Genomic DNA, 18293 nt, shown 5'->3' on the forward strand with positions numbered 1-18293 from the left:
ATCATCATACCTGCCATATGCCTTCAGAAAACATCTGCAATTATTTAGGACATGTTTGCGGCCTGAATAGGTTTAAACATTTGGCTGTGGTGATTTCATTCAGTCGTGTGCTGCCACCTGCTGGATGAAGGTCACAACACACTGTAGAGTAAAAGAAAGACTAAAAACTCCTTTTATTTTCAATTTTAACAATTTATTAACCCTTGAAAACCGTTGCTATCTGCCATTTTGTCTGAGAATTGTAAAGGTCCTGTATGTTTGGGTCATTTTAAACTGCTTTATACAGAAGTAATTCAAAAGATGAAAATAAAAATGTAGCTTGAGCACATGTAAAATGACATAAGGTTTGCACAGAGGACTCAGGAAGGCTTTTTCTATTCTTAATCATGTTAGATAAAGCTGAGATACGCATTAAACTGTGTTAGCCTTCATTCCCAAACGAACACACTCTACATTCACTAATGAACGCGTCACATCTTGATCTGTATGTGTCTCATGTGTCTGGTGCAACATTTGCCCTCATTTTAAAGAACTGTTCGATGCACTGGCGCTCATCACTGATAATGCTACACTGCCATCATGTGGACAGATGCCTTCATGACACGAGTAAACCTGAAATAAAATACCAAATATTGTGTTGAAAAAAAAAAAATTTAAATACAAATGCAGAACATCTTTATTTTTCGTTTTACTCTTTTCTGGATTCAAAAGCTGTGATGTTTGGCCTTCCCTGAATCCCCGACTTTTCCTCTTGGCTGATGGTTTACTCATTTCTGTGTTCTGTAAGCAATTATTAAATACATTATTATTATTATTATTTATAAAAGGCACAACTATAATATAAAATAAAGAAAACTTTACTGTGCACACTTCAAAGTGTACTTTCATAAACTAAAAATGTACTAAAAGTATACTTATAAGTTCACTTGCAGTACAGATTCAGTACAAATGAGAAACATAGTTGTGCACTTAAAGTTTACTACTGCTACACTTAAATTTATACTTTATATACTAACAAGTTGGCCAATTTAGTCCAAGCAGTATTGAAATAGATTTACAAGTTTACTACTAGAACATTGATATTAGTATAATTACTATTTAAAGTAAACTTTAAAGGGTTCACCCAAAAATTTCATTTCTGTCATTAATTACTCCCTCATGTCGTTCCACACCCGTAAGACCTTCATTCATCTTCAGAACACAAATTAAGATATTTTTGATGAAATCCGATGGCTCAGTGAGGCCTGCATAGCCAGCAATGACATTTCCTCTCTCAAGATCCATTAATGTACTAAAAACATATTTAAATCAGTTCATGTGAGTACAGTGGTTCAATATTAATATTATAAAGCCACGAGAATATTTTTGTGCACCAAAAAAAAACAAACAAAATAACGACTTATATAGTGATGGCCGATTTCAAAACACTGCTTCAGAGCTTTACGAATCGAATCAGGGACACAGAGCACCAAAGTCACGTGAATTCAGCAGTTCAGCCGTTTGATAGGAGATCTGAATCACTGATTCGATTCGTAAAGCTCTGAAGGAGTGAAAGAGACATGCAGAATGAAGAAGAAGAAGAAGTCCGCTTCATATGATAGAGTCCATTTTAATGTGACACTGGGTGAAGATGAGTGTGAGAACAGCCACACTGACGCTTATTCTCTTTACATGCAGCTGCTTTTGAAGCTAACAAAGAAAGACATCGAGAGACAAAACGTGAATTAAGATCCTATAAGAATCATAAAAATCTGCACGTTTGAATACAGAAATGAAAATATGTCTGAAATGCCATAAACCTCCCAAAGGTTTTGCATTTCCACGGTGCTGCTGTCACATGTTTGCACAGAGAAAGAATCAGAACGGAGTCATCTGTTTGTGTCTGGTCTTAAGCGCAGAGCTCCAGCGTCCCATCATGCAGCTCTTCAGTGCGCTTCCTGTTCGTCTTGCACACGTCATCGCTCTGTACGTCAGTGACGGCGCCGTGTCGACTGAAGTCCTCCTCTGTGGAGTTGAAGCCGGAGTCTCCGCTGCCGTGTCGGCTGGGTGCGCTCGTGTCCTGATCCTCAGAGTTTAAGCTCTGGGCGTCCGTCACCGCGTCCATCTCGGCGCTGATCAGGTCCAGGTGTTCGCAGACAGAAATGGGAGAATCCGGAGGGAGCAGCTGCGGCTTCTCCGAGTCAGGCGACCACAGCTGGAGACACAGAGAGAGACGTCAGTCTTATTTGTTTTGAACTTTGAACAAACTTTATACTTCCAACTTTAAACAATGTAAACTTTGTTGTTTATTGTGGGAAAATTTGCGAGTTTCCGTCAGAATTCAGACAGAGCACAACTGTCTGAACAAACTTCATTCCAGCCGTGACTAATCTGAACGATTTTGATTGGCCATCACGCTTGACAGAAACGCGTGTGATTGGTCATAGGAGGCAGTCGGGTGGATCAAATAAATGAAGTGTAACGTCTGCACAGGATCAGGAGCAGCAACACAACTGTAAAGTAGAGAATGCTTTTAACATCTGACCCCTCCGTAACTCACGGACCACGGCTCCGGCCGGTCTGGGGAGAGATGGTAACCTTGGCATCTTTGTTGCCCATCTGAAGCTAAACAGGAGACCACATCACCAGCTCCAGGGACTTCAGAAGAGTCACCCCATGTGGGTTAATGGCCAGGTGGCCACAGGCACCAGCCAAACCCCCAAAACACACACACACACACGTTTGTTTTTGTGAAATGTGGGGACATTCCATAGACATAATGGTTTTTATACTGTACAAACCGTATTTACTATCCCCCTACACTACCCCTAACCCTAAACCTAACCCTCACAGGAAACTGTACACACTTTTACTTTCTCACAAAAACTCATTCTGTGTGATTTATAAGCCTTTTGAAAAGTGGGGACATGCTGAAGGTCCTCATATTTCACCTCTTTTTGTAATACCCATGTCATTATACACATTTATGTCCTGATATTTCACAAAAACAAGTACACACACAAACACACACACACACACACACACACACACACACACAAACACACACACACACACATACACCACACACACACACACACACACACACACACACACATACACCACACACACACACCACACACACACACACACACACACACACACCACACACACATACACCACACACACACACCACACACACACACACACACACACCACACACACACACACACACACACACACACACACAGACTGTATGTACATTTATCCTCAAAATATGACTGTGCCAAAGTGTACCCGTCGTTGTATTGAAGTTGTGTGTATGTATCTCTAGTGTATCAGCTCAGCTATGACTGTAGTTGTGTTAGTTTCATTCTCAACGATAAATTCAAGTATAAACTGTATCTCCCTTTTCTGTCTTTGACATTTGTTTAGTCTCGCTGTAAACCTCTCTGAACGTCCTAATTAACAATGTTTGTCACATTACTGTAAAATGCATTCTTCTATGTTTAATAGTACTTTGAAGAAAATGTACTCAGATCTGACTCTTCGTAAACTATGCAAATTAGGTTATAAATGGAGACAAAGAAAAAGTTTGCCCACCAAAACTGCACCCTCATCATTGGCTGACGCACCCAAGACGGCGTTTTGATTTGTTGTCCTTAAACGACAATGACACGCTTCTCTTCGATGCAACAATTTTTCTTTTGTCAAGCCTTCTTCATCCATCGTCCGAAGCCTTCATCACAGAGGAGACAGACTCTTTCTTCTTTATTTTCTGGTTCTTACTCTGAAGTTAAAACCTTGTTTGAAAATCCCGCCTTCCTCTGTAAAAGGACCAATCGCTCCAAACCACAGGCACTGACACTCCAGCAGACAGGAGAGTAACTACAGCACCTGAACTTATGCCAGTAACGCTTTCAGCTCTGTGTGAACCGAGTTTCCTCGCTGGCTCTCAAAGGTTTAACTGTTTGCCATTCCTTTGATCAGCTCTGTTTTCTTGACTTTAAAATACAACAACAGAATAAAACGAAAGTAGTCATATATTCGTAGTTCGTATCTATTAAATACATTATATTCATGCTCGAATCACGTCACTTCTACGTTTCGATTCTGCAACACTGTTTTACGCTTTAATGCTAGAATTTGGAAGCTATTTCTCATGGCCAGAGGAATAATCTTTTATAATAGTCGACAAACTAGACGTCTTTCTAAATTAACTATTAAACTAGAACTAATCCTGAACCATATATGTAATTAATTATAATCCATTGTAATTAATTCACAATATATGTGCATCATTCCCTTTTTGGTCGATTTATATTATAATTAATCATAACACGTTATGATTTTATATATTTCACCCACAATTTGAGATAATTAATTAAATACCAGTAATTCATTACAGAAGTATGTTTACGAAGTTTCAAAGTTTGTTTAACCAATATTATCACTTAAACATATATTCTATTACATAAATATTTTGAATCAAATTTCCATGACTTTTCCTAAATTTTCTATTTTATTTATTTTTCCAAAACTTTTCCAGGCCTGGAAATCACCATTTTAAAATTCCATGACTTTTCAGGTTTTTCATGTCCGTACAAACCCTGTTAGAGAGTTGGATGTGTAACACGAAGGTCGCAGGTTCGAGTCTCAGTAACGGCAGGATGTGTAAGTGTGGGGAGCGTCATCTTCCACTCTCATTACCCACAACTGAGGTGTTCTTGAGCGAGACACCGAACGCCCAATCAATGCTGTATGTTGTAGTCTGCCAAGCCCTTGCATATACCATATCCAAATTAGTACTATTAGTTTACAAGAATAAATATTAAGAAGTTTAGGCACCACTGCATTCGCTGCAAACATTTGAGATTCCCAGCTTCTCCTGCAAGTGCAAACACAAGACAGCATGACTACGCCACAGCGCGATTAAACAGAGTTATTCAAAATACTTCCTTCATATGGCAAAACTTAGCCGTTCAGAACACAAAGCTTTCTGCTAACAGCGTTAATTGTTTTGGACTAATTGTAAACTATTTGTTCTTCAATGAACAAGAGCATTTTATAACTAAAGAATTTTCCAGGACAATCAGATTTTTCCAGGACAATTGATGTTTTCTCTCATTTTCCATGTGTTTTTCAGAACTTATTTTTCTAGGATTTTAAACCCTGACATGACCTCCGATAACAGATTACTCTAAATTGTAATGTAGAAACATGCATTTTCAGTAAAGCTGCTTTGAAACGATATGTATCATGAAAAGCAATATACAAATAAATGTGAATTGAAAATGTAATATTCCACCGCTGTCCATGGCAAAATACGTTCATGTCTGTCATCAACTGTGTTTTAGAATCGTCCAGGACACCAGAAACTGTCCGATAACCCAAAGGAGTAGATCACGGGCCTGTTAAATACCTCATCATCAAATGAAGCACATGAGTGGTGTTGACACCGGAAAAGCAATGATGGACTTTTTTTATTATATAATACATTACTTCCAGTTTTTGCTGTTATATTGATTTCATTTTAGGCAGTCGGTTGGAATCAATCTGGATTTTTCTCTAGCATTGTGCAGGGATTACAGAGACATGTCCCCTATAGACTGGCCTATTGTCCCATATAGACGGACTCTACAGATGTTCCCTATTGATTGCCCTAAATATGTCTCATATAGACAGACCCTATAGGTGTCCCATGTAGACGGCCCCTATAGATAGTCCATATAGATGGCCCCTATATATTTCACATGTAGACAGCCCCTATTATATATATATATATATATATATATATATATATATACATACACATATACATATATTCCATGTAGATTTTGTCATATTAATAAGTTAGAACAGGTATCTGTTGTAAAAATGCACTTAATTTATGTTTTTAACAGAAAGGCTTCTCTGTAAACACTGTCTTTTGTCTTAATTTCTGGAGAAACCTGATAAATGTATTCTGACAAACAGTTCATCTCTGCAGAACTACGAACTGACATCTTTAATCAAAGGTCACTGAAACTTTATGATATCATACTGTTTTAAAGCATGTAAGGAAGTATAAATGTTTTGTACCTCCTGAATGTGAGCCGGGAGTTGAACGTTTGGGTAGAAGATGCTCTTTAAGGACTTCAACACCTTGTAAAAGCAAAACCACACCAGCAGCCCCAGCAGGAAGCACAGCACCAGTGACAACAGGAAGTACAGAAATATCTTCCAGTACGGAGTCTGTCCTGAAATCACACATGTCACACATTCATCTATCTGGCTGGACCAGCCATGACATCCGAAGCATAGAATCTGCCTTATGTGACATGATCCATAAATTATGGGTTATAAATGTCATAAACGTTGCTCTCTCTCTCTCTGTGTGTGTGCGCTGACCTTCAGTGCGTGTGCAGTGTGTATCACTGAAGACGCTTGTCTTGTTGTAGAAGTCACAGCAGCTCTGAACTCTCACGCAGTACCATGTTGATCCATCCAGCTCAGACAGCGTCACCACATTATTCTTCGTCTTTAAGACTTCAGCCTTCTGCAGTCACAAGAAGAGAGGGAAAGTTTTAGTTGTAGCACAAACGCTATACTTCACTCAGCAGTACATTTAATACAGTCATGTTGCATTTGAAGAGTACTAGTCACAGTCTTAAAATAAGTTAACGTTAGTAAGTGTATCAGGTATTCTGAAGCAATGAAATATACCTTCAAAAGCACTTATTTTAGATTCAACACATTTATAAATCAACATAGTATTAATCTAGGCTGATTGTTGATCAATCTGTGAAGACTGTTGTTCATGATACTGAATGCATTAATTGAGATTATAAAATGTTGTATTGTGGCACTTTTCCATATATAGTGAATCACTTATATTCGTTGTTTGTGAGCTGCTTTACATGAACATGTCAGCTCAATAAAATAAATAAATAATGTAAACATTTCCTCAGATCATTGTTACTGCTCATACTATTCAATTACTACTCAATCATGACAGAGCAGCCTTCAAGTACTCTGTTGAAAAAGAAGTTAAACCTGTTGTAGCTCACAAACAACCTCAGATTTGTGTGAAAATTCCCTTTTGTGTCCAGCTGTGAGCCTAGAATTACTAGAGAGAGTCTGAATACTCAATTTACTTTCTATACTTACTGAAAACAGTTATAAAAAAAAAGTAATTATTACTATTATTAACATTAACATTTCATTAGACACAAACATGCAAATTATAATTTCTTAAAGGGGACCTATTATGCCCCCTTTTACAAGATATAAAATAAGTCTCTGATGTCCCCAGAGTGTGTCTTAAGTTTTAGCTCAAAATACCCCACAGATAATTTTTTATAGCTTGTTAAAATTGCCACTTTTTGCAGTTGAGAGAGCTTGTGTAGCCGCTCTGGAGAAGCTGCCCAGAATGAGCCAGCCGTCTCATCAAATCCCTCTCATGGTACTTTTGATGTCATACGTCGCAGTGACATGCCGTGGACACTGTCTTAAGTTGGACAAAATCAGCATGCACTGCTTTAAACCACATGCTGATCGGTCTGAGCAGTGCTGCATCAAGTCAACCACTCCTAAACTGTCAGCCCACTACAGAAGCCACGCCCCAAACTCTCCACCTGCTACAGAAGCCACGCCCCAAACTCTCCACCAGCTACAGAAGCCACGCCCCAAACTCTCCACCTGCTACAGAAGCCACGCCCCAAACTCTCCACCTGCTACAGAAGCCACGCCCCAAACTCTCCGCCTGCTACAGAAGCCACGCCCCAAACTCTCCGCCTGCTACAGAAGCCACGCCCCAAACTCTCCGCCTGCTACAGAAGCCACGCCCCAAACTCTCCGCCTGCTACAGAAGCCACGCCCCAAACCCTCTGCCTGCTACAGAAGCCACGCCCCAAACCCTCTGCCTGCTACAGAAGCCACGCCCCAAACCCTCTGCCTGCTACAGAAGCCACGCCTCAAACTCTCCACCAGCTACAGAAGCCACGCCTCAAAAACTCCAGCTACAGAAGTCACGCCCCAAACTCTCCACCTGCTACAGAAGCCACGCCCCAAACTCTCCGCCTGCTACAGAAGCCACGCCCCAAACTCTCCGCCTGCTACAGAAGCCACGCCCCAAACTCTCTGCCTGCTACAGAAGCCACGCCCCAAACTCTCCGCCTGCTACAGAAGCCACGCCTCAAACTCTCCACCAGCTACAGAAGCCACGCCTCAAAAACTCCAGCTACAGAAGTCACGCCCCAAACTCACCGCCTGCTACAGAAGCCACGCCCCAAACTCTCCGCCTGCTACAGAAGCCACGCCCCAAACTCTCCGCCTGCTACAGAAGCCACGCCCCAAACTCTCCACCAGCTACAGAAGCCACGCCCCAAACTCTCCACCTGCTACAGAAGCCACGCCTCAAACTCACCGCCTGCTACAGAAGCCACGCCCCAAACTCTCCACCAGCTACAGAAGCCACGCCCCAAACTCTCCACCTGCTACAGAAGCCACGCCCCAAACTCTCCGCCTGCTACAGAAGCCACGCCCCAAACTCTCCGCCTGCTACAGAAGCCACGCCCCAAACTCTCCACCAGCTACAGAAGCCACGCCCCAAACTCTCCACCTGCTACAGAAGCCACGCCTCAAACTCTCCACCTGCTACAGAAGCCACGCCCCAAACTCTCCACCTGCTACAGAAGCCACGCCCCAAACTCTCCACCAGCTACAGAAGCCACGCCCCAAACTCTCCGCCTGCTACAGAAGCCACGCCCCAAACTCTCTGCCTGCTACAGAAGCCACGCCCCAAACTCTCTGCCTGCTACAGAAGCCACGCCTCAAACTCTACATCAGCTACAGAAGCCACGCCCCAAACTCTCCGCCACGCCTCAAACTGTCTACAGTAGCCATGCCTCAAAAACTCCACCCGCTACAGAAGCCACGCCCCAAACTCTCCGCCTGCTACAGAAGCCACGCCCCAAACTCTGCCTGCTACAGAAGCCACGCCCCAAACTCTACATCAGCTACAGAAGCCACGCCTCAAACTCTACATCAGCTACAGAAGCCACGCCCCAAACTCTCTGCCTGCTACAGAAGCCACGCCCCAAACTCTCCGCCTGCTACAGAAGCCACGCCCCAAACTCTCCACCAGCTACAGAAGCCACGCCCCAAACTCTCCGCCTGCTACAGAAGCCACGCCCCAAACTCTCTGCCTGCTACAGAAGCCACGCCCCAAACTCTCCGCCTGCTACAGAAGCCACGCCCCAAACTCTCTGCCTGCTACAGAAGCCACGCCTCAAACTCTATATCAGCTACAGAAGCCACGCCTCAAACTATATCAGCTACAGAAGCCACGCCCCAAACTCTCTGCCTGCTACAGAAGCCACGCCTCAAACTCTATATCAGCTACAGAAGCCACGCCTCAAACTCTATATCAGCTACAGAAGCCACGCCCCAAACTCTCCGCCACGCCTCAAACTGTCCACAGTAGCCATGCCTCAAAAACTCCACCCGCTACAGAAGCCACGCCCCAAACTCTCCACCTGCTACAGAAGCCACGCCTCAAACTCTCCGCCTGCTACAGAAGCCACGCCCCAAACTCTCTGCCTGCTACAGAAGCCACGCCCCAAACTCTCAGCCTGCTACAGAAGCCACGCCCCAAACTCTGCCTGCTACAGAAGCCACGCCTCAAACTCTACATCAGCTACAGAAGCCACGCCCCAAACTCTCCACCTGCTACAGAAGCCACGCCCCAAACTCTCCGCCTGCTACAGAAGCCACGCCCCAAACTCTCCGCCTGCTACAGAAGCCACGCCTCAAACTCTACATCAGCTACAGAAGCCACGCCCCAAACCCTCTGCCTGCTACAGAAGCCATGCCCCAAACTCTCCGCCACGCCTCAAACTGTCCACAATAGCCACGCCCCAAACTCTCCACCTGCTACAGAAGCCATGCCCCAAACTCTCCGCCACGCCTCAAACTGTCCACAATAGCCACGCCTCAAAAACTCCACCCGCTACAGAAGCCACGCCCCAAACTCTCCGCCTGCTACAGAAGCCACGCCCCAAACCCTCTGCCTGCTACAGAAGCCATGCCCCAAACTCTCCGCCACGCCTCAAACTGTCCACAATAGCCACGCCCCAAACTCTCCACCTGCTACAGAAGCCATGCCCCAAACTCTCCGCCACGCCTCAAACTGTCCACAGTAGCCATGCCTCAAAAACTCCACCCGCTACAGAAGCCACGCCCCAAACTCTCCACCTGCTACAGAAGCCACGCCTCAAACTCTCCGCCTGCTACAGAAGCCACGCCCCAAACTCTCTGCCTGCTACAGAAGCCACGCCCCAAACTCTCAGCCTGCTACAGAAGCCACGCCCCAAACTCTGCCTGCTACAGAAGCCACGCCTCAAACTCTACATCAGCTACAGAAGCCACGCCCCAAACTCTCCACCTGCTACAGAAGCCACGCCCCAAACTCTCCGCCTGCTACAGAAGCCACGCCCCAAACTCTCCGCCTGCTACAGAAGCCACGCCCCAAACCCTCTGCCTGCTACAGAAGCCATGCCCCAAACTCTCCGCCACGCCTCAAACTGTCCACAATAGCCACGCCCCAAACTCTCCACCTGCTACAGAAGCCATGCCTCAAACTCTCCGCCACGCCTCAAACTGTCCACAGAAGCCATGCCTCAAAAACTCCACCTGTTACAGAAGCCGCGCTTCAATCTCTCCACCAGCTACAGAAGCCACGCCTCAAACTCTACATCAGCTACAGTAGCCATGCCCCAAACTCTCAGCCTTTTACAGTAGCCACGCCCCAAACTCTGCCTTCTACAGTAGCCCCAAACAGCCACGCCCCCAACTAATGCTATAGGTTGACAGACCTGAGCAGACCGCTCTGTAGGGTTGGAAATAACCACAGACATGGGAGTAAATCGCAGGGGGTTGGGGGGGTCAGCTATGTTAGTGATTATAATGTTACCTAGCTTGTTTGGCAGCTCGTTTACGAGAGATTGTTGGATAGTAAGTCACCCACACCAACAACAACTAACATTGTGATAAGCTTGTGTGAGAACTGTAATAAGGCTAAAAGATTTACTGTGGTGTGTTGGGTTTTGCTCAAAGTGTATTCATCGTATATATTGGAGACTTGGTTGTAAACAACTTAAAAATATCCCAATAAATAAATGATTATGAAGAATATTTGGGTCAATTTAGTCATTTTTTTCATTGAACAAAAGAGAAACAATGAGAATATTGGCAGTCTCCATGCTACACTAATAATAGTAGTAAGGTTTTCTTCTGTGTAACATATATCCTTATAAGTAAAATTTTGGCTATATTATTTGTGTCCCCTTCAAAAAATTGCTCTTGAGAAACTGTCAGATGAAATTTATGCCCCTGACCATAGATATTTGAAAATGAACAATGAAATTTGCTTTACCGTTTCAACCCCTTCCCAATTCCTAAAGGCAGAGGTGCTGATAGTGCTCAGGCCTGTAGGCCCAGATGTGTGTACAATCGACTGTCACACCTTTAGTACCCCACAGTACTTAAGTTGTAATTCTCTGATTGGTCAGTTTGAATGTCTCACATCTGGGTTTCAGTCACATGGTCAAAGAAGGGATAAAAGAAGACTGAACTGTTGCTCTGGGCACTTCTATTCTCTGGCTCTTCTTTTGCTCTTTTCTATCTCTCAGGTAACATTCTACACATATGCTGGGTACGATTAATAGTAAGAATGAGTACGATTAATAGTAAGAATGAGATGATAAAGTATGAGATGATAAAAACTAAATTTTGTTACAATTCTAAGTGTAACCATAACAAGATACTGTCAATAAATCCTTTCAATTGCAAATTATGTGCTAACAAGTTTTGATTATGTATTAATTTTGAAGTGCTACCCATTACAGTATAATATCGTCACACTATAGCAATGCACTCCCACATATTTTGCTATTATAACTGCGCTTATTTCTGTCGTTGGTATTAGTTGCAGTGGGTGGTAATAGACAAGAAATATATAGTTTTTTACCATCTTCACACTATCAAACACACCTGACCCAGCTAATCAAGGTCTTCAGACTACTACAATGTCACAGGCAGATGGATTTGATCAGGGTTGGACCTAAACACTACAGGAAAGAGTTGAGAACTGCTGATGGAAATCTGAGCAGGTCATTCACGCACAGATACCTTATAGTCTTCAGGCTTCTTCCAGTACTGGATGAGGTAATGCATGTGTTGAACCAGCGTTTTCATGGACTCGTTGGTGCTGCTCAAGGGGTCAGCGATGACGATCTCTATATCTCCTTTAACAGAGGTCAGCTTCACACTGGACGGAGGACCTAAATCAGCTACAGAGGAGAAGGAAAGAGCTGTGGTCACACCGTAGAATCAAGAGCCAATGCCAGGAAAAGACAGAGCAGTTCATCACCATCTTTATCAGGGCAGAAACTGATGTTGGTCCAGCTGGAGAACCACTGTGCTGTGTTGGCCCGCACACGCAGATAATATATGCCCCAGTAATTCAGTCCAGCATCAGTGAAATCACAGTGACGCTCTGAAACATCAGCGCACACCGTCCTCCATTTCTGCTTATACCTGTTGGAGGAAAGGATGCCATGAGTGTGCTTGATTTGTCATGTGACGTACAACAGCAGAGGAATCAATTCAGTCATCCGACCCTGGAGAGATGATTTCTGTTGGGAAACTACTGAATGTCTTCCATTTGGATTTGATGAAAGCATTAACATGTCCATCCCAACTTGCTTCAGTGTCTGTCAAGCCCCTACTCTTTTAAATAATTTACAATATACAGTACAATGCTTTCAAATTCGGTATCATTAATAGAATGTGGCTGGATGACATCTGTTCCCATGAATGTTTGCCTACGCTTTGTATGTGTCAGTCTGAAGAGGACCAGCTTCATGGTTTGTGTCTGTAGGCCTTTACAAAGCTGCTGTAGAACAATACATGACCCGTGCTGGCAACGTGAGTCGCAAGGAGCTAATTTCGACAAATTCGTTTTTGTTATTCTCCTTCGAAATGATGTATGATTTGTTGGAATCCGACAAAAAAAAAAAGAAAAGATTGCGCTGTAGAGCTGCAGCTCAGTTTCAGGGTCTTGGCAATTTTCTTATAGCCTACGCCATCTTTATAAAGAGCAACAATTCGTTTTTTTAGATCCTCAGAGGGTTCTTTGCCATGAGGTGCCATGTTGAACTTCCAGTGACCAGTATGGTCAATCGCTTTAAAACGATACCAAACTTGTGCTGAGGGAAACTCCAGTCGTCCAGAAGCGAGAAAAACAGCATTTTTCATGGTCAAAGGAAAGGTACTCCCCTCAGAAAACACACAAATAAAAATACTTTTAGATTTTTAATTTCTGTTTGAAGCACTGGGGCTTAATGAACTCATTTTTGTGAAAACCTCAATTTCGACCAAAATTGATGTTTTTCACTTTTTTTACCTGTAGCTCAAAATGCACATTCTGACTAATTTTGCCAGCCCGGTCATATGTTTATTATAAAAAGGCAATGAAAAATAATCTCAACAGAACTTGACAAGCCTCGCAATATCACGTTCAATATCGATATGAATCGCCATCGATATTGAACGCGATATTGCGTGGCTTATCAGTGATCTACGGCTCTGTCTATTAAATGCCGCTTCATTTGAAAGCAGGTGATGGCGATTTAGCGTTAATCAGGGAACCGGCTTTACTGACGAAATGCGCGTGACAAAAGCATTCGATATATCGCCCAGCCCTATTATACATCATGGTAATATCTGTTGTACTGCCTTTAATTTATGCTAATTTTCATTCATTTCTGCATTACAGAAATAAGTACCATAGAGAAGAGTAAAACAAAACATCTGGACAGATTATGATTATGAGAATTTTTGTCTTTACGCTAAATATTATCTAGCCAAGTTTTCCCTGAGTGTTTTGGGGTGAAAATAAGTCAGAATAAGATCAGTTTCCTGTGAAGAGCTGCGATGATATTGTGTGTCATGTGTGGATCCTCAAATCTCTCACAAGGATCTGTTTTGACCTGTACAGCTTGTGTATTATTTTTCATTTTGTTATCTGTGATTAGAAGATTTGCTCAGAAATAAAAACTGAACAAACATAATCTTATGAGTAAAAGCAGATGCGAAAGATAGAGTGGTTCTTACGGGAGATACTGTGCAGTGAAGGTAAGCGTCCCGTTCACAGCCGTCTGCTGATCATCAGCCCAGTCCCAATGCAGAACATACTGTGTGTTGAGAGTCTGAAGAGAGAGATTCTGAGGACAGCTCAAATCTCCAAGAGCTGTGACTGACACACACACACACACACACACACACACACTCGTTTAATTAGGGTAGCATACGGGTTTTCACATGTACTTTTACAGTGTAATGAAGTCTGGAGAGCTCAGGGGTATTTTGTGTCCTTTCCCAGGATCTTCCATATAAACCTGGATATATCTGGATCTTTAATAAAGTCACGTGACCCTAACCCTTGATCTTGTGGGTTTGAGGACTGATGCTGCAGGTCACATGACCACAACATCAGGCTGTGGGTCCAAACTGTGTTCATACTACAGAATATACTTGTCTAACAGTCACAATCTCACTCCTGGTCAATGAGAGAACGATCTGTGCTCAAACATCTACTGTAGTTTCATCATTATTATAATATTCATCAACAGTCTGACAGTATAGAAGGTGTTTTCTATTTTCAATTAAATGATTAAAATGAAAACCAGATTAACCATTTCATTAAAGAAAACTGTAAGCAAAATATGTGAAAATGAAATGAAATTATCTCATTTTAATTTGAAATAAAAGGAAATAAAATAAAAACTAAACTTTAGATTTTAATTTGAATTGTGCCACTATTATTGCGAGAGCATTAATAAAAATCTTTGCGGTCTGTGTCCATTCCTTTTTCCTTTTTTAAACCACAAATGAAATGCATTCACACGGGGCGTCAGCGCTTGATGGAGGGCGTGTCTGAAGCTTGTCATGGTGACAACAGCCAATCACAGTCTCTGGAGCTGCATGAGTGTTCGCTTGGTTTATAAAGATGCAAAACCCAATTAAAAAATCTAAAAATAAGTCAATATTTTGTTTTGCGGGCATGAAAATTTGTGTATTCGGTGTTAATAAAAATTTTAGTATTCAACATAGGCATAGCATTTAAAAACACAACAACCATTCCTTTTTTGTTTTTGTTTCCATGGTTAAAAAGGTAAAAGAAACGGACCCACGTCCATTCCTTTTTTAAACCAGAAATGAAATATGGAAAATGTGGTTTCTTTGTTTTTTATTTTAACACTGATGTATAGAATTAGCAGATACAAGCTAACTTTCTTTATGCAAGATTAATATTTTGTGAAAAATAATGTAAATGATATACAACTTGTTTTTTAATATGTAAAAAAACTAAATTTAATTTACAGTGTTTCTCGTCATTCACACAGACGCTAAAGCGCCCTCTAGTGGCTGTTCCTCTGGCGTCAATAGAATGACTCGCTTCAAGAGCCTGCCTAAATGACATTGATTAATTTTCATTCGTTAAATTACTATTATTGTTATTTTTACATTAATATTTTAACCTAAATATTAAATTTCTAAACCTTATAGCCTCTTGTTTAGCGCTCTAACATGATCGAGTTCCCGCTTCTGGTCTCAATCTCGTCGTTTTGTTTTTTACTCTGTTTTAAATGAATAAAGGCCAAAACGACATCTAAATTACTGAGACTTTTCATCTGGATCTGTGTTTTATATTGAGCAATTGTTTGGGATTAGGAGTCACTTTATAGCTATGCTGTTCAAATTGAAAATATAGGTCGACTACCAACATTTGTTATGATGACAAAATTATACCCAAATATGTGATTTTCGTGAAGACAAAATTCCCATGCCCTTTGCCTCAGTGGAGGTTTGACATGAAATATTTCTCAATTCTCATTGAAAGCAATGCGTGACGGCCGCGTCGCTGCACATTAACGCTTTACGTGACGTAATCCTACTAAAACAACCAGAGAGAAACTATTTTCTCTCACATTTTCTTGTCATCAACAGCATCTAAGGCTAAGGCAACGTAAAAAAAGTGGAAGGAAAATATTATGTTAAGCGTTTATAATGGTTTTCTATAAGTGGAACACGCTGAACGTTGAAAGCGCGTTGCCTTCGGCCTGACCTGCTTGTCTGCATATCTGGTCATTTAATATCAGTGTCTTAATGCATTAGCGTATTCTTCATAACTGTGTTTTATTTTCTAGGAAAATGCTTAACGTGTTATTAATTGTGTTCATAGTGGGCTGCTTATAAGGTGTAGTGAATTTGCTCTCCAATATCACATACATTAAGCATTTTCACGTTAAGCACTTGAATGTCTCTCTTCGCTGGACGTGTTCGCGGTCAGTATAGCATCTCTTGGACATGCGGCAGTATCGGACCCCTCGTGAGTGAGAATGGGGTGGAAATCAAGTCATGTATTATCATGTTTCAGAGACATGGCTCTCGAAAGTGTGGGGGAAACAATTTTACAAAAGAAAACTTGTAAATTGACATTTATTCGACTTTAATCTGGCTTTTTTAAATTTGGTATATAAAGATGCAAAACGTAATAAACAACTATCTGAAAAGAAGTCAATATTTATTTTGTGCGCATGAAATTTGTGTATTCGGTTCTAATTTAAATGTTGGTATTCACCATAACATTTAAAAATACAACAACCGTTCGTTTTTTGTTTTTCTTGACGAGGTTAAAAAACGAAAAAGGAATGGATGCAAAAGTACACAGACCCTTCTGTCTGACAGCTCCTCTCCTCTGGTTCACAGTGCACACTAATACACTACTGAAAATGATTTAGAATAGTGCTCAAGCGAATTGGGACACACCTCCACTTATGTTTGAAACACACACAGAGAGAAAGAGAAAGTGAAAGGCATAAACACAGTGCCAACATTACAACAACACTGAAACACACTGAACTACACGTTTAAAGCCAAAGCCTGATGAAATCAGTATAAATACGTGTTTAATACTGCAGAATACACTCAATATTACAGGCATGCCCTTACTGTCCAGAATAAAAGAGAACATCTCAATCGAGTGAAGGGATTTGTGGAAATACAACATTAGCCTCGCATTTCAGGATGAAAAGACCAACACTTCAGATGAAGGATAATCCACTTCTTACCCCTGAGACTGTGTTATGATCTATATGAGCTTATTATTTTTATTGTGAGTATTAGGCTTATCATTATTGGTGATCACTGTTTTTCTGCTATGGTATTGTAATATTTACCATTATATAATCAGGAGTATAGAAAGGTTTATGAAAGTGTCACTGCAAAATACAATAGCAATATATATACAGTTGGAAACATCTCTAACCGTGTTGCACACCACTTCCAGGAACATGTCGTTAACCCAGTATCTGTAGCACCGGTTTGAGCTTGATGTGCCCTGAGGGCTTTCATGAGAGATTAAACTCCAGCACCTGCTGCGAATCCACCTAACAAATGAGTTTGGGCTAAAACTGAAGTTCACACAATCCCGCTAATTTGATCCACTACAGGAAACGGCATACATTGTGCTATTTTATGAGTTTGAGACATGGTGTTTTCCTCAGTGCTTAACTTACTTTTCACAAGTTTATTCTCCATCTGTAAATGTTAGAAAGTCATGCAAATATTTCCATTTTGCTGCTAAACTTCACAGTGAACAAGCGCTGCTGCGCGCATGCGCGCTGAACAGACGGAACGCAATAGAAGCGCAATAATTCTAAAAAATACATTTCGCTAAAATATTTGTTGACAATAAGTTTGACTAACTAAAATAAGCCTGGCTTGTACTCTACTCTTGTTTTATGAAACAACTCACCCACTGACAGTGAGAGCAGCAGACAGAAGCAGCGCAGCGCCTTCATGTTCACATCAATCCTCACATCTCTTCACTGTGTGTCTCACACTCTCAGCTTCTCTCGGTTCCGCCACACTCACATGGAGACAATGCGGAACTGACGTCACATCGAGCAGCGTCACGAGAGCTGTGTCCCAATTCAGGGTCTACGCACTTCGAAGTGCGTGAAAGGGGTGGGGTTTTGGAGTGGAGGGTTGCCAGGTCTGCGCAACAAAACGATCCCAAAAGTAGCGTAATCACAGCACAAGTGTAAAAGTATCCCAATCCCACACATGGCAACAATGAGCCGAGCGTCGTTACATGGCTATAGCTGTGTGACAGACAGCTGACAGTTGATGTTTCTGTGTGCATTTTAAAGTTTATGACTTTCTATTGGGTTTTGACATGCTTCACTTCCGGCGGCGACGCGACACTG

General features: G+C 41.9%; 1 protein-coding gene across 2 annotated transcripts; it reads right to left on the minus strand.

Moving 5' to 3' along the window:
- Nucleotides 1–209: 209 nt before the first annotated feature.
- On the minus strand, nucleotides 210–18138 carry LOC137036388 (interferon alpha/beta receptor 1a-like). Of its 2 annotated transcripts, none has more exons than XM_067410547.1 (7): nucleotides 17840–18138; nucleotides 14134–14269; nucleotides 12389–12555; nucleotides 12148–12308; nucleotides 6367–6514; nucleotides 6058–6215; nucleotides 210–2194 (listed from the first exon to the last, which is right to left on the minus strand). In XM_067410547.1, exons 1-7 carry the CDS (start codon nucleotides 17883–17885, stop codon nucleotides 1889–1891), a joined length of 1122 nt encoding a protein of 373 aa, XP_067266648.1. In that variant the 5' UTR covers nucleotides 17886–18138; the 3' UTR covers nucleotides 210–1888. The 2 variants fall into 2 exon arrangements, with proteins under 2 accessions (XP_067266648.1, XP_067266647.1); XM_067410546.1 differs by having other exon boundaries at nucleotides 14134–14275; nucleotides 17840–18135.
- Between the last annotated feature and the right edge of the window lie 155 nt (nucleotides 18139–18293).

Source organism: Chanodichthys erythropterus, chromosome 14 (assembly GCF_024489055.1).
Source record: "Chanodichthys erythropterus isolate Z2021 chromosome 14, ASM2448905v1, whole genome shotgun sequence".
Classification (NCBI taxonomy): domain Eukaryota; kingdom Metazoa; phylum Chordata; class Actinopteri; order Cypriniformes; family Xenocyprididae; genus Chanodichthys; species Chanodichthys erythropterus.

Bases quoted from the DNA above. Each gene is read 5' to 3' on its own strand.
- LOC137036388 (XM_067410546.1), bottom strand. From the start codon at position 17,885: ATGAAGGCGCTGCGCTGCTTCTGTCTGCTGCTCTCACTGTCAGTGG. The intron at 12,309-12,388 runs GTGATGAACTGC...TCTCCTCTGTAG, and splicing joins TTTCTGCCCTGATAAAGATG to CTGATTTAGGTCCTCCGTCC. The intron at 6,216-6,366 runs GTCAGCGCACAC...GTGTGATTTCAG, and splicing joins ACACTGCACACGCACTGAAG to GACAGACTCCGTACTGGAAG.